General features: G+C 41.6%; 1 protein-coding gene across 1 annotated transcript in view; it reads right to left on the bottom strand.

Annotated features, from left to right (window-relative positions):
* The window catches only part of LOC124606705 (methanethiol oxidase-like), a 119,438-nt gene extending 103,539 nt beyond the window's left edge, over positions 1 to 15,899 (bottom strand). The window contains exon 1 of the mRNA XM_047138734.1: positions 15,778 to 15,899. Coding sequence (XP_046994690.1) covers positions 15,778 to 15,823 — 46 coding nt within the window. The 5' untranslated portion in view covers positions 15,824 to 15,899. The remainder of the gene's footprint in view (positions 1 to 15,777) is intronic.
* Between the last annotated feature and the right edge of the window lie 676 nt (positions 15,900 to 16,575).

Genomic DNA, 16,575 nt, shown 5'->3' with positions numbered 1-16,575 from the left:
TGTAATATCTTGTGTAATGTAATATCTTGTGTAATGTAATATCTTGTGTAATGTAATATCTTGTGTAATGTAATATCTTGTGTAATGTAATATCTTGTGTAATGTAATATCTTGTGTAATGTAATATCTTGTGTAATGTAATATCTTGTGTAATGTAATATCTTGTGTAATGTAATATCTTGTGTAATGTAATATCTTGTGTAATGTAATATCTTGTATAGAAACCTTTTATTAACCTCACACGTTCCACATCACAACGAAGTGTCGTGTCCGTGATCTATGGAACAAGTAGTAATCTAATTTCCTTCAGACATTAGTTGAGTCCATGCCACGACGTGTTGCGGCACTTCTGCGTGCTCGCGGGGGCCCTACACGATATTAGGAAGGTGTACCAGTTTCTTTGGCTCTTCAGTGTATAAGCGCACTCTGGCTACCGTAGATCGCTTGACGGACGAAACTGTCCAAGTGATTGGAAAATATGCGCACGTCATTCTCGTTTTGAAGAAGGGTCGTCGAACAGAAGCACACAACATATTTTGATATCGCTGGCGTCAGCATGCTGTTGAATTTTGAAATATATTTCATGCTCGAGTATTGTGATTTTCCTGGAGGACAAAAGCTTCTCTGTAGTAATCAACATGGGTTCCAAAACCAATGATTTGTGTGAAACCCAACTCCGCCCAATCGTTCACGTGATATTTAAGAAATCAGTAGTTATCGGCTCCCAGGTGCTATGCCGTGTTCCCTCTGGAAGGAGTTCGGTACAGTTCCGCACTGTAGGTTGATAAACAAAATACAGACACACAGAACGCCAGACCAGCTTTGTGTCTACATTAAGGAGATCTTAAGTTCAGTGAATTAACGGCAAGATGTCTTCAGGCGTAAAAGTTTCATCGGATAGCTTTATTGCACCATTATTGTGCATAGTATACATAAAGGACCTAGTAGATAACACCTGAAGCTGCGTGACGACTGTTCGTGAAAGACGTATGTAGAGAAGACGAAACCATACAAAACCGAAGCGCAACGCACAAAGACCTCCCGAGTATTGACACTTGGTGCTGCGATTGGCAACTAACCCTCAACGTAAACAAATATAATTCAGAATACTTAGGCAGGTCACATACCGCAAATACCTGAGCTTATAATTACGGAGTGACAAAGTGGAGCGACCCTAGAAAAAATTAATCGTAGGAAACATTTGTTAGACTTTGATTCATTAGAATAACCCTACTCCCACGAAAGAAGTAGATTACAAATCCCTCATTCGATCCGGTACTTTAATACTGCTCGTCATTGTGGGACCGTACCAAAGAGGATTGATAGAGGCAATAGAAACGATAAAAGGAGACAATACAAAGAAGAAGATCGCATTGTCACGTGTTCACGTACTCGTTTAGTCAGCGAAAGCGTCACGGTGATTGTCATCTAACTCCTGAGGCAGACGCTACAAAAGGGGAAATACGAGATTCGAGGTTACGTGGTGGATTTCTGATTTGCTGCTTTGGTTTTTTGTAGATAATTTCCTTCCTAGGTTAGAAGGCTTGTTTATTGTTTATTCTTCCCTGGAGGCTCGCTGGTGATTACGATGTCTGAGATGATGTATAAATATTGAGTAGCTTTTTTGCTCCACATCACAATAAACAATAAAAGGCTTGTTCTAACCTTGAAAGAAAACTAAAGTATACGAAAAACAAAGCAGAAGATAGTATCTTTGACAATGATCACGTGTACATTGCAAATGACACCCACTCCATATTAATAGAGAAAATAGTACAGTAACATCCCAACAGGTTATGAGAACAATGGCACCCAAACGCTTTCAGCAACTCTTCCCAGATGCACTCCATTTTTTTTTGTCATCAGTCTACTGACTGGTTTGATGCGGCCCGCCACGAATTCCTTTCCTGTGCTAACCTCTTCATCTCAGAGTAGCACTTGCAACCTACGTCCTCAATTATTTGCTTGACGTATTCCAATCTCTGTCTTCCTCTACAGTTTTTGCCCTCTACAGCTCCCTCTAGTACCATGGATGTCATTCCCTCATGTCTTAGCAGACGTCCTATCATTCTGTCCCTTCTCCTTATCAGTGTTTTCCACATGTTCCTCTCCAATTCTGCGCAGACCCTCCTCATTCCTTACCATATCAGTCCACCTAATTTTCAACATTCGTCTATAGCACCACATCTCAAATGCTTCGATTCTCTTCTGTTCCAGTTTTCCCACAGTCCATGTTTCACTACCATACAATGCTGTACTCCAGACGTACATCCTCAGAAATTTCTTCCTCAAATTAAGGCCGGTATTTGATATTAGTAGACTTCTGTTGGTCAGAAATGCCTTTTTTGCCATAGCGAGTCTGCTTTTGATGTCCTCCTTGCTCCGTCCGTCATTGGTTATTTTACTGCACTCCAAATAACCTAAAAACCAGATCCAGGCGTCTGATAAACCTGAAAATCTTCTTTACACATACACACACACACACACACACACACACACACACACACACACACACACACACACACACACACACACACACCGAGAGAGAGAGAGAGAGAGAGAGCAAGCATTCAATTAACGAGACATAAGAACTACAACAGAAGATCTCGACGTGAAGTGACGGTGCGATCTCGAACCTAGGGCCAGATGACAAGAAGCACACATTTCGGTCAGGCAAATGAATAACAGTGATAATTTATTCATGTAAAAATTATAGCGCGAACTTTTTTCTAATCTGGAAGCGTCGCAGATAAAAACACAGCTGTGTTACTGCAGATTAAATCCACTGAAGCTGCGTTAATGTGTAAGGTGAAACGCGTCTAGTGACTAAATTCCAGAAAGAATAAGGCTTTTAATTTATGAAACGAATATTTATATACTTCCTGCGGAAAATGGTCACTCCAACAAAACTTATGAGAAAATTATTTCTTTCATATTTGGTTCCTTGAATAGCGTTCTACATTAATTAGGAGTTCTGAGTTCAGCGCTAAAAATGACTAGATTTAGATTATTTCTGTCACCTGATCCTCATCGTCTCGTCATCTTATTTCTAAGGGCGTATTAGCGCCTCACAAATATTTCCTGTTTAGTGATTCATACATGTACCACGTCAAAAAGACAAAGGAGTAATCAATGTCAGTTACTTTTTTCCTACGAAAACGTGACCGACACACAATTGTTTCAACTTCTTTTGAAACAGTTGCTGTTCCAAATCACAGTGCAACATGGGCGAAAACTGTACCAAATATTAGGAATTGCTCTAGCATTCTAGAGTTCTCACCCTCAGATTATTTTATCTGATTGTATGACATATGTAAGTCGCGTTTATTTGTAACTTTCCTAGTTCTTTCACAATTATATTGGAACAAAGAAACCTCTTTTTTATACATAGCTTTTACTTTATATGCTTAATCTGCTAGTGTATTCCTCGGGACAAATAAATAGAGAAGGCTAATACAATATAGGATCTAAAGTGGTTTTTCAGGGAGCTGAGCGGCCAAAGAGGTGATCTGCAGTGCACTACTTAAAAAAAAAAAGAAAAAAAAAGAAAAAAAAAAGGAGATTTACTTACTCTAAAGCAACGAAAGATGGCATACAGGCTTATGTTCTCACAACGTGGCGTTACAGGATCTGCACGCCCTGTAAGCGTTACACAATGGTTCGTATTATCAAAATGATTCTGCTTCTGTCTCTGACCGTTAGCACGTTTGCACGATGTTTCAGGAAGCAGCATGCGAAGTATAATAGAAAAATCACACTTATAGTTAACGTACAAATTTTCTAGCTTAAGCACAAAGCAAATTACAGACTGCCTGGAATACATGCTACTATCGCTCATGGTGGTGAGCTGTATGCATCAGCAAAATAGAATAGGTAGCCGCTTCTGCGAATCTAGTTCTCATTAGTTTTCTGAATATCTTAAATATATCAGCAGGATATATTCGCATGGAAATCTAAACACTACAGACGCCAGACAGTGCGTGAATCATTGGGTTGTCTAATTTCAGTTTATTAAGTGAGAATCGTAGTGATGAAGAACGAAGCGGCCTACCGTCGTTAACTGAGCAACCAATTCCCGGAAATGGCTGATGCGGCTATTAGGGGAAACAAGCGCTGCACGTGCTCACGGCTACGCTTCCACGACAGAAACAACGTGTCAAGAGTGCTAGCAACCGGTAATAAAAGTGACGTAACAACATGTAACTATGTAAGTTTTCTAAAAATATGAAGGATGCCCAGAGATTGGCGCGGATGCGAACAAAAATATTCTGACCATAGTACGATCGAAAAGATGTATTTCTAACGTATTTATTTAAACTGTAGGACGTAAAACTATGAAACTTCAGACACACATTTACGAATCTCTCAAGCTATGATTACACATGTTCAATAAATCCTCCACCAGGGACACGAACAATATCACATCGATACTCTAATTCCTCCCAGACTCTTAAGCATGTTCATCGTCATTGATGTTATGGCAGTACGGACCCAGTTCTTTAACTCATCTAGATTCTGTGGTAGTGTTGGTGCATAAACGTTGTCCTTAATGAAACTCAACAGCAAGTAGTCACAGGGTGTCAGATCGTTTGATTGTGGAGGCCAGGTGAGGAGTGTTAAGTTGCCGCTTGTTCGACGACCAATCCAACGGCTAGGAAGTGTTTCATCCAAATATTCAGGCACTTTGCGACTCCAATGAGGGAGTGCCCCGTCTTGTTGGAAAATGTTGTCCTCCTCTAGTCTCAGAAGCAACCAGTTTTGTAACATAGAAAGATACAGCTAACCGTTGTTTCCATAAAAGAAGAATGTGCCGTAAACAGATGAATGGGATATCGCACAAAACACATTGACTTTGGATTAATCTCGTACGTGTGGATTTGGGTTTTCTAGGCCCGTATTCGAATATTGTTTGTTTACTTTCACACTAAGGTGGAAATTCGCTTCATCACTGAAAACGATGCATTGTGCGAAAGTGTTGTTAATAGAATTCTGAAGCTCCTCAGAAAATGCCACAAGTTTGCGTTTACCATGACATAGAACCTATAAGAGCTGTAACTTTTACGGCTTTATAACCAACCGACGTCTCAAAACACAGCAAATTGTTGTTTTCGGCCTTTGTAACTCCAGACTGGCACTAATTGTAAGTTGATTTTGTAGCACTAAGGTCGAAAGCGGTTTGAATTCACGGGATATTTTCGTCGGGAACACGAGGGCGGCCAGGTCGCTTTCCTTTACATACACATCCTGAGTGTACAAATTGTCGATACCATCTGCGAATGTTCCTCCAAAGGATCACTTTGGTACCTCAGCCTGAAACATCTTTGCACTGAAATTACACTTCGCAATCTCGAGAATACAAAAGATTTCTGCTGCGGAGTAGCTATTTTGCAAATTGCGACGTTAACCAAGCAGAGAACAGCCATCGACCAGCGATGAATATAAACTAGACAAAGTATTCTGTCCTCTGACAACCGAGCCGAGGCGCAGCGATCGATAATTTTAACAACGTGATACGTATTTATTTTTGAAACACCCTGTATTTAAAGGCTAGCATTGCAACAAGCGTTATTTTGCGAAGCAGGATGTCAGTGCAGATTTCAACACTGCCATTCGGCTGGGAAGGAGGAGGAGATTACTGTTTAACGTCACGTCGACAACGAGGTCATTAGAGACGGAGCACAATCTCGGATTAGGGAAGAATGGGGAAGGAAATCGGCCGTGCCCTTTCTAAGGAACCATCCCGGCATTTGCCTGAAGCGATTTAGGGAAATCACGGAAAACCTAAATCAGGATGGCCGGACCCGGGATTGAACCGTCTGTGGTGTCACCGCCAGACACCACACTTGCTAGGTGGTAGCCTTTAAATCGGCCGCGGTCCGCTAGTATACGTCGGACCCGCGTGTCGCTACTATCAGTGATTGTAGACCGAGCGCCGCCACACGGCAGGTCTAGAGAGACGTCCTAGCACTCGCCCCAGTTGTACAGCCGACTTTGCTAGCGATGGTTCACTGACAAATTGCGCTCTCATTTGCCGAGACGATAGTTAGCATAGCCTTCAGCTACGTCATTTGCTACGACCTAGCAAGGCGCCATTATCATTTGCTATTTATCTTGTGATGCATGTACCGTCAGACCGATGTTCACCAATTATTGATTAAAGTTAAGTATTCCAACAGCTACGTACTTTATTTGCTAGACTCAAATCCTTTAACTGTTTCCAGACCTCAAGCCAGCCTGCGTGAGCTTAAACGCGTGCCTTTCGGCTACCTCACAGTGGATTGGCTGTCTTGCCAATTCACAACACCTTCGTCCTCCCGAATGCGAGTCCAGTGTGCTAACCACTGCTCGGCTGGGAAGCCGAAAGCTTTTCATCAGTAGTAGCCTATTAGTCGGGGCTACAACAGTGCTGTTGCTCCAAAAGATCAGTGGACAGAAAAAAAATATTCAAAGCCCCTTGACGGCGAGCTCTTTGGAGACCGAGCAAAAGCTCTATCTGGCTAAGGAATTGCGTCGTCTCCTGCCGAAAGGAACCATCCTGGCAAGTGTGTTGGGCGGTTTAAGTAAACCGCGTTGAGAATGGAAATGAATTTGAACCACCCTTTCCTTCTATGAAAGTCAAGTGTCTTGCCATTGTGAAATCTGTAAATCGACCGTACGCCTGTGTATCTGGCATCTATACTTAGATGTTACTATCATAAAAGGAGCAGAATCGGGGTTCCTAATCTCTATGTTCTCCACCACTTGTTTCCGGCAAATGGTCCATAATATCTACGTCGTCTTCCCAGTATGAAAGACGGGAAAGCGGCATTTTGCTTGGTACCGACACACCTGTTTGTCTGTGAGAATGACAGGTGGTTGCCCAGGCACAGAGGTATGAGCCCCTTCACAATGTGAGACAGAATGCTATTCCTCTGCATGCGGTGATGCTTCTACGGGACGAAGAGTGCCAGGAAGAGATGGATACAAAGCCGACATCAATAAAAACAAGTATAAGACAGTCGCGCAGCTTCTTCCGCTCAGTTAGACGTTTGTAGAAATGAACTGCGAACGATTGGTGTTGCTTACTGGCTACACGATGGAACTGCATTTGGCCAACTCGTGTCCACTTTCGCAGACCATAGGGGAGTACTGCCAGGTGTGTGTGGAGGTGGGGTTGTAGCAGTTTATATGTAACATTCCTTGCTGGGTGCAGAAACTAGCTATAAATTACATGAAGAAAGCGAGTGACAAGCCTAAAAGCATACCAACTGGAAACTTTTCGACTCTAAACATACCACCAGTGTTACAGAGTACAAAATAACGTATTTTATCGGTTAGTTAATTTGGTGGCAAGTTATCTGCGCTTCCTCATGTGTGACGCTATCTCTGATTAAGTAACCAGTATTTGTCACTGTTACGCTCCGGCAGACATGCTCCATTGAGCGGTAATGCGTTGTCATTCTGCCGGTAACAAAGTCTGCTGAGTCACCAGTGGTACCACAGCATGGGCTAAGACATGTGTCCGCAATATCCTTTCTTCCAGGAGTGCTCATACCGCAAGACATGTAGGAGAACTACTTAGAAATCTGGAAGGTAGAAGGCGAAGGTCCCAGGTTCTAGTCCTTGTGCAGCACAAATTTTTAATCGGCTAGGATGTTTCAGATCAGAGAACACTTCACTGCAGGTTGAAAATTCCTTCTGAAAGAATACTTGTCTTTATAGTACATCGCGGTTAATACTTATTTTACGACCTGCAGGGTAAGGGGAGGCTAAAGATCAGTAACCTATCAAAAAATTCTCACACACAGAAACGAGGAAATAGGTGCTGTAGAATTGTCATTGCAACGCTAAAACCAACATCAATTCCGTGGCTCCAGGCCTTATCCAATAAAAGCACCATCAAATATCTACAGCAGGCAGAGGACCGAGAAATGGAGTAAATCGTGCAACAGGTAAGTTCTCGCCATCCACATGCCAGACTTAAATCTAAAAAGCCTGCATGGGTTCTCAACAATATCCACCACAATTTGCGAGAGTGCTCGGGAACTAATTTGACACTGATTGCTGAACGAGGCCTGGAGAACCAGACTGATACAACCGTATAGTCTACTGGCACACAGGTGTCAAGAAACGTCTGGAGCCGCCCTAGTGTCATCAGAGTCAGGCATGTATTATGCAACTCATGTCTTTCAAATAAGGTATTGTACACCGCCCGGTACAATGGAGCAAACAGTAGTGAACCTCCAATGATAAGATTTCTAGGGACTTCATAAATGCTTGTCTGAAGACTGTAGCACAGTTGAGTTCCCTAACAGAGCTCTGATATTAATACCTGCAAATGTTCTCTTGCTATAATGTAACACTAGTGTAATATTTTAACATGACTGTGTCCTATTTTATTATTCTGTTTTGTGTGTCTTATGTACTTCTGCATTATCTAAATAAATAATAAACACTACAGTTGCAGTGGTTTCCCTAGCCCAAAAAAGTAATTTTTTCAGAAGAACAATTTCAAAGCTCGGAAGTACAATTTTTTTAAATAAAACTCAACTGGATAATAAAACGAGACGCATGACTAATTAGAAAAACGATTTATGAAGTTGGGACTCTTTAATGGAAACAAGAGTTCTTTCTGGGAAGAGTCGCCAAACATATTATTTTCCACACTCGCCATACACAGCAAGGTGACTTGCGGATTACAGATTTAAAAAGTTACAGTAACCTGACGAGACAGCTGTTGAAAATTGATTTACAGGTCTACGAAAGAGACTGCTTACACCACGCTTGTCCGCCCTATTCTGGAGTATTGCTGTGCGGTGTGGGATCCGCATCAGGTGGGACTGACGGATGACATCGAAAAAAGTACAAAGAAGGGCAGCTCGTTTTGTATTATCGCGAAATAGGGGGGATTGTGTCACAGACATGATACGTGAATTGGAGTGGCAATCATTAAAACAATGGCGTTTTCGTTGCAACGGGATCTTCTCATGAATTTAGAATCACCAGTTTTCTCCTTCGATTGCGAAAACATCGTGTTGGCACCCACCTACATGGGGAGAAATGATTATCACAATAAAATAAGAGAAATCAGGGCTCGCACAGAAAAATTTAAGTGCTCGTTTTCCCCGCGTGCCGTTCGAGAGTGGAACGGTAGAGAGACAGCTTGAAGGTGGTTCATTGTACCCTCTGCCAGACACTTTATTGTGAATAGCAGAGTAATCACGTAGATGTACTTTCCGGGTGTCTTATACCACCACCTACACATCTCGTAGTTTAAACTGTTGCAAAGTACACTTTCGTACATCTCCATTGTAGTGTACAAATAGGCATGTTAGTGGATATTAATTCGGGGTGTATCAACCCTTCGCCTTTATGACCTCTAACTCTGCTGTGGTCACTGGAACGACGACGACATTGTAACTCATCCCAAAGGAGTTCCATTGCGTTCAGATTGGGACTTGGAGCATGCCAGTCCATTTCACGAAATGGACAGAACAATTGCCTCACATATGCTGCTTGATGACAGGATCCATTATTATGCTGGTACTATCAATCATTGGCTCCGCAATATTCCCGTACTTTATGTAGTACATAATGCTATGAAATGTGTTAATATCCATTCCCATTTAGCATTCTCTTAATAGCAGTAAGGAGACCACGCCCTATGCTCGAAAAAAACAAACAAAAAGTCATACCGTACCACCACATCCCCAGTACACGGCTGTTGGCACTGCACGTGTCAGGTAACGTTCTCCAGGCGTTAGCCAAACCCTTCCATCGGATTCCCTGAGGGCAGTTTGGTTGATCACTGCAAATCACTCGTTTCTAATCATCCAGTGTCCACTGACGCCGCTCATTGGATCACCTCAAGGGTTCCTTAGGAGGGACTACAGAAATGTGTTTTTAACTCCCTATGCGCAGTCTTTCTACTAGTTGGAATACTAGCAGCCTTTTTGAACTCACGAGTGACTACTTACGTTGATTTCGATCGACTTTTTCTCCAACAGTCCTACGCAAAGTGAGACGGTCCCAGCCCATCAGTGCATGAAGTCTGCCTGTCTGTCGTTAATTCAGATTTTCACTTACCAACCATACCAACAGTTGACTTGGGCAGCTTTAGAAAGGTTGAACTGCCTTGTTAAAAAGACTAACCACGTTAGAAGTCACTGCGCTCTCGGACACATTCTGTTGTTACTGCTTCTCTGCTGACAACACAACATTTCCTGTCTCCTTTTATACCAGCGGGTACGCTTCTCGTGACATCCGGCGGTCAATTCCGAATTACATATCGATGTCCTCCTACCTTTGATCAGACATTGTACATCTAATACCATATGAGACAATGTTCAGGCAGATGCTGGAAGTCTTCTAGTATGGGGGATATGTGCACGGTACGATTAGTAAATAATGGGGGAGCCAGGAATAACAAAACTCTATCATCTGGTGAGCAAGATGTATGAAACAGGCGAAATACCCTCAGACTTCAAGAAGAATATAATAATTCCAGTCCCAAAGAAAGCAGGCTTTGACAGATGTGAAAATTGCCGAACTATCAGTTTAATAAGCCACGGCTGCAAAATACTAACACGAATTCTTTACAGACGAATGGAAAAACTGGTAGAAGCCGACCTCGGGGAAGATCAGTTTGGATTCCGTAGAAATGTTGGAACACGTGAGGCAATACTGACCCTACGACTTACCTTAGAAAATAGATTAAGGAAAGGCAAACATACGTTTCTCGCATCTGTAGACTTAGAGAAAGCTTTTGACAATGTTGACCGGAATACTCTCTTTCAAATTCTGAAGGTGGCAGGGGTAAAATACAGGGAGTGAAAGGCTATTTACAATTTGTACAGAAACCAGATAGCAGTTATAAGAGTCGAGGAACATGAAAGGGAAGCAGTGGTTGGGAAAGGAGTGAGACAGGGTTGTAGCCTTTCCCCGATGTTATTCAATCTTTATGTTGAGCAAGCAGTAAAGGAAACAAAAGAAAAATTCGGAGTAGAAATGAAAATCTATGGAGAAGAAATAAAAACTATGAGGTTCGCCGATGACATTGTAATTCTGTCAGAGGCAGCTAAGGACTTGGAAGAGTAGTTGAACGGAATGGACAGTATCTTAAAAGAAGGATATATGATGAACATCAACAAAAGCAAAACGAGGATAATGGACTAATCGAATTAAATCTGATGCTCCGGGAATTAGATTAGGAAATTACACTTAAAGTAGTAAATGAGTTTTGCTATTTGGGAAGCAAAATAACTAATTGGTCGAAGTAGAGAGGATATAAAATGTAGACTGAAAATGGCAAGGAAAGTGTTTCTCAAGAAGAGAAATTTGTTAACATCGAGTATAGATTCAAGTGTCAGGAAGTCGTTTCTGAAAGTATTTGGATGGAGTGTTGCCACGTATGGAAGGGAAACGTGGACGATCAATAGTTTAGACAAGAAGAGAATAGAAGCTTTCGAAATGTGGTGCTACAGAAGAATGCTGAAGATTATATCAAATAACTAATGAGGAGGTATTGAATAGAATTGGAGGGAAGAGATATTTATGGCGCATCTTGACTAGAAGAAGGGATCGGTTGGTAGGGCATATTCTGAGACATCAAGGGATCACCAATTTAGTGTTGGAGGGCAGCGTGGAGGGTAATAATCGTAGAGGGAGACCAAGAGACGAATAGACTAAACAGATTCAGAAGGATGTAGGTGGCAGTATGTACTGAGATATGATGAAGCTTGAAGAGGATAGAGTAGCATGGAGAGCTGCATCAAACCAGTCTCTGAACTGAAGATCACAACAACAACGATTAGTTTGCCACAGTTTCTCACTGATAAACGATACAGGTTCCTCCTATCTGACCATACCCATCCTTATATTCGTCGAAAGCCCATCACATGCAGCCTGTACCTTTACGGAGACAATGCACCTTCCTTTGGCTCTAAATTAGATAATTGTTTTGAAACACTCCACGGAGATGATTGTGCTTTCTTTTGTATTCCGTCGTAGAAAATCCCTCGTTTTCCTTGTACACTGTGCTTTTTGTGAGCAGGGTAAAATCTGGTTTAAATAATGTTTTTATTACTCTGTACTACTCACTTCTCGTACAGTTCTCTCTAATTTCAGCATTAAAGGCAGTATAAACTTATTTTATTCCTGCTGCATCTTGAACTCAGTGGCTGTTAATCAATTAAGCATTGTTAAAGTAGAGCAAAACTTACCTCAAATACTATTAAAAAGCTATTTTATTTCAATGGTCAATTTCGGGCCTTCATGCTCATCTTCAGGCGGATACACTTGTTTAATAAGCGTTAGATTCGACAACAGCACGTCATCCGCGTTTTACAGTTCGTTCTAGTGAACGTGTTTTGTCTCGTTTTCTGCCTTGTACATTTGTGAGAGGACGCACTACCTGTTAAAGTGTTGGCAGCGCTCGTAACTAATACTGTACTACAACGACAGTAACTATTCGAAGGTGAACATGACAGCCCAAAATCTTTCATGGCAATAAAATAATGCTTTCTGAAAGATATTTATGGCTGGATCTGCTCTCTACACAAACTTTTACCTAGTATCCTCGTATTATTTAGGACATTGCAGTTTGTTGGTTTCAAGACCAAAGCACTCCTGTGGCTGCGGTCCAACAGGTAAGCTCATCGTGCTACCCAAACACATTGCAACTTGTGATTTTACTCGTTTTGAAGATCGAGGGAAAAATTCCTTGTATCATCGAGAGACCGACACCAGACCTTTGCTTTCTTAAAGGTATGTATAAGAACAGCTGCGTGGAATCAGAATTGTGAAATGGTTTCCACAGCACTCCACATCAACGGGCCGCTGAAGCTGTCGTTCCAATGACAGCTACTCTGGTCCCCTCGCCAAACAGGCAGGAAACAATTAGTAGCGAATAAAGGAGTCAACCGCACTAACTGATGTGTGACGACGGAGGACTTAATTTGGCACATCATAGGTATCACAAGGCTCAAGGTTGTAAGACTGTTTAAGACTGTTGTTCGTATCTCGCGTTAGCTACTATACGTGTGCATAAGTCTCTTAGAAAATACGCTCCACTATCATTAAAGAAGCGCCGCATAGATAACTGACAGTACCGATGTAGCATTAGCTAGCGTGATACACTGAAGCCTTATTTTTGTGAAATTACTGTAAATAGTACTGTTACAGGACGGCCTACATTAAAAACTATAAGCTCTCATGTAATAGCCATTTCATGATACAAATAAATATCTAAAAGAAGTGAAACACACTGTTTATGGAAGAGTTACTATTTCTGAATTTCTAAAGGAAAATGAACGTATATTTCCGTAAACATGTGTCATAGCGAGCTCGTGGAACTGCAGTTAGAGGCTTTGGTTCATACTACTCTGTATCAAGTATGCGTTCCAGAGCAATCTTATTCGCGAGTAAGAACAAGTACTACTTTCTAATTAGTTTGTGCGACGTCTGAATATGTGCAAGGGCGATTCAACACCATACATGCCTCTTATTCCCAGGGGTGATGTCATCACTTCAGTTTTCCCGTAATACTGCTAACTAGCTAGCCACCTTTTATTTAAAAACTTTCTGTATAAACAGCAGTTTTTGCATTCGAAGAAGATGGGGAAGGAATTGTTCGTGGCTTAGTTACAGAGTCAGTGCAATATTAGAGAGTAGTGCGTTAGGGAGGCCGCGCAAAGGAGATGTGAATGACTTTACCAGACACTGAACATCACTCCTCCCGAATGATTCTAACAGACCATCACTTAACTGAGGAGGTCTTCGTACTTAAACACTGTTAGCTGCAGCGAACAAGCATTTTTCCATGCAGAAAATAATAGCTGTACAGTATCAAGCCTGCGTTTGTCGTAATACGATGCGCTCAAGCTAATTTTAATCCATTTCAGAAACTTTAATCGCCTTGTTTACATTTATTACACTCTGAACAGGGCGATAAGAAACTAGTTACGTAACGCACGCTTGACCCATCGACGCTTGTACAGATTTTATGAAAGTCATGTTAGAAAACCCACCAACAGTTGCTAAATGAATTTACTGTGATACCTTTTTCATTCTTCCATATCATCTGGTGGTAAAATGTTGCCTTAGCATATGTATAATCAGTCATTATTTCGATGATGACCTGTCTCAATTTTAATGTATGCGAAGTCAAACCGGCATCTAAACTTTTTTCCTTGTCACTTATGGGCAAAATTGCGGGTTGAACGCATCGATGGACGTGAAAGCATTTAATGGTGAACGCTGCAGCACTTATTAGATTTTAATGCTGATATTTGAAATAGCAACAAGTATCACGTACGTGTTGCTTTTCGACAGTTTCTGTCGTTTGAAGACAGTAAAGAAGTGTTTAGGTAGGTGTCGGCGTTTCAAATGGAGCTGTTTATAGGCAGCCACTATACACGTTCAACCTGCAGTTTTGTCCATATTTAAAAATGCGAAGATAGAAATTTTCAAGTAAGTTTGGCTATACCTTCATTTAACTTGTGACTGAATGGCTATTACAGAAACTGACTGAGTACGCACACACACACACACACACACACACACACACACACATACACGTAATTTTTTGTGTCTTTACGATGACTTTTCAGATCACAACAGGCAGTACAATTTCCATAGCAAATGTCTCACGTGAACTTCATAAAACACGCTGCAATTGTGAAACATCGCCTATCGAAAACACAGTTAACGGTGTCATCTATGGAAGACTGCAGACTTGTTGGGTAAATGCTAACTACTGTCAAATCATCAGACCAGGTAAAGATGCCTATATATCAGGATTTGAGAGTGAGAGTCTCAACCTATCGTAATCTAAATTCGCCCGTTACTTAGCTCACTATTCTTTATGAATAGCAAACTGGAAGGTAAACTCAGAAAACTTTTATATACTGGACGAATCTCTTACGAATATTTGGTGCATATTATGTACATATACCTTACATCGCCTATGAAAAATTCGGGGATGCCACTACATAATTCTTATCCACACCAGATATATTTGGAATCCACGTATGCGCTACTACGTGACAATGTTTGAACCCATACTCCCTCCAGCCCCTTCCACTAAAAATGTTCAATGATAGCACCGTTCGCACTAAACAAATGCGCAGCTTCTATTTTTTATTTAATCGAAACAGTTCTGTTCCACTGTTGTAAAAGAACAGCTTGGTTTCAACTTACATCACCGACCAATGTCTCTTTTTTCCCCCTTCACTTTACGGTAGATATTGAACTAGACATTCCTAAACGTGCCGAGCCGGGTATTCTTCTTACCCGAGTTAAAGTTTCAACACTTTAGCCTAACATTATTCTATAAACGACATACTAGAACTTAGGCACAGTTTAAAAAGAAAACGCAGTAAAAACATGAGGAATGGCGATTTGCTAAAGAGTTGACATGTGTGAAAGAGTACGTCCTGCATAAATATTTTGACACAATATGAATTATTGTCTACTTGCCAGCTGCACTGACGTAGGCAAATGTTTGTAAACAAAGGTCCACGTGGGATCTGACACGGGTACAGAAAACGCTGCATAAAAGAAGATAATATTCACTGCTGAAAATGTTTCCACAAAGCTGAACTTAAAAATGGTTAAGCGTGTGTGAAGTAACATCAAATCAATGTTAAAACATATATATCTTAAGGACGAAGAGTGGGTGAATGCTTTTCAGTGGAAAGCTGCGACAGGTGCTCGTACAATTCGGAGACGTCTCGCAGCAGGTTGTGCAAGAGCAGTGCAAGTCAGTCGCAGATGCAGCTGCAGCTGCAATTAACTAACCTTTGCAGCTCCTCTGCTGCGAGATCTTCGCTGCCTGTTCCGCCATGTCACAGTGCTTTCGTCTTTCCGATGCTCACGCCACACGAGCTGCCTCTAGACTGCGTGGGACCGGGGGACGCGACCAAAGATATTCCACCGGCTGGCCTTGAGCAGCGATAACTAGCACTCGCTGGGCCGTGTCAACGCGCGACAGAAGTAGTCAGTGACGGGGGAACACCCGAAATGTTGACATTACGTGGTAACGTGTGCACGTTGTGGAAACCCTGATCGAACTGCTTTGTTTGTGCGTGCCATGCAACACCAACTGACTCTCTTTAATGTGTGCTTCCTCATTTCCTCGCTCTGAGGTAACATGTGAAGCTTCGGTGCAATCAGTAATGGCGGTGGTGTACATTCGAATAGATCACTTTCAAAGCCTCTACCCTATAGAATGATCATTTAACTGTACTAAGTAAACGAGAGACCATAAACAGTAGGTGAAATACACGAGTAACACGTTCTTGACGTTGCCCCTACTGGCATGGAAGTGCAAACCGACGCCACGGATAAAAATTATGTGCAACACCCAAGCACATTCGACAATTTTGTGAAGACTGCGACAGGTCTTGTATAAATTTCCCTTTTGTTTGAAACACATTTTCTTCTTCCTCTTTGCATTTTCCTCTTCTAACTTATTCCGGAGTGTATGTATTTTCTTAGTCTTCTTTCTGGAGGTAACCAATTTGCATAAATTTTCTCTTTCTCATCATCCTTTACATGAATCATAAACTATCATCTTATGACACTTAGTCTGTATCT

Source organism: Schistocerca americana, chromosome 3 (assembly GCF_021461395.2).
Source record: "Schistocerca americana isolate TAMUIC-IGC-003095 chromosome 3, iqSchAmer2.1, whole genome shotgun sequence".
NCBI lineage: Eukaryota > Metazoa > Arthropoda > Insecta > Orthoptera > Acrididae > Schistocerca > Schistocerca americana.
This window is presented reverse-complemented; position numbering and strand designations above follow the sequence as displayed.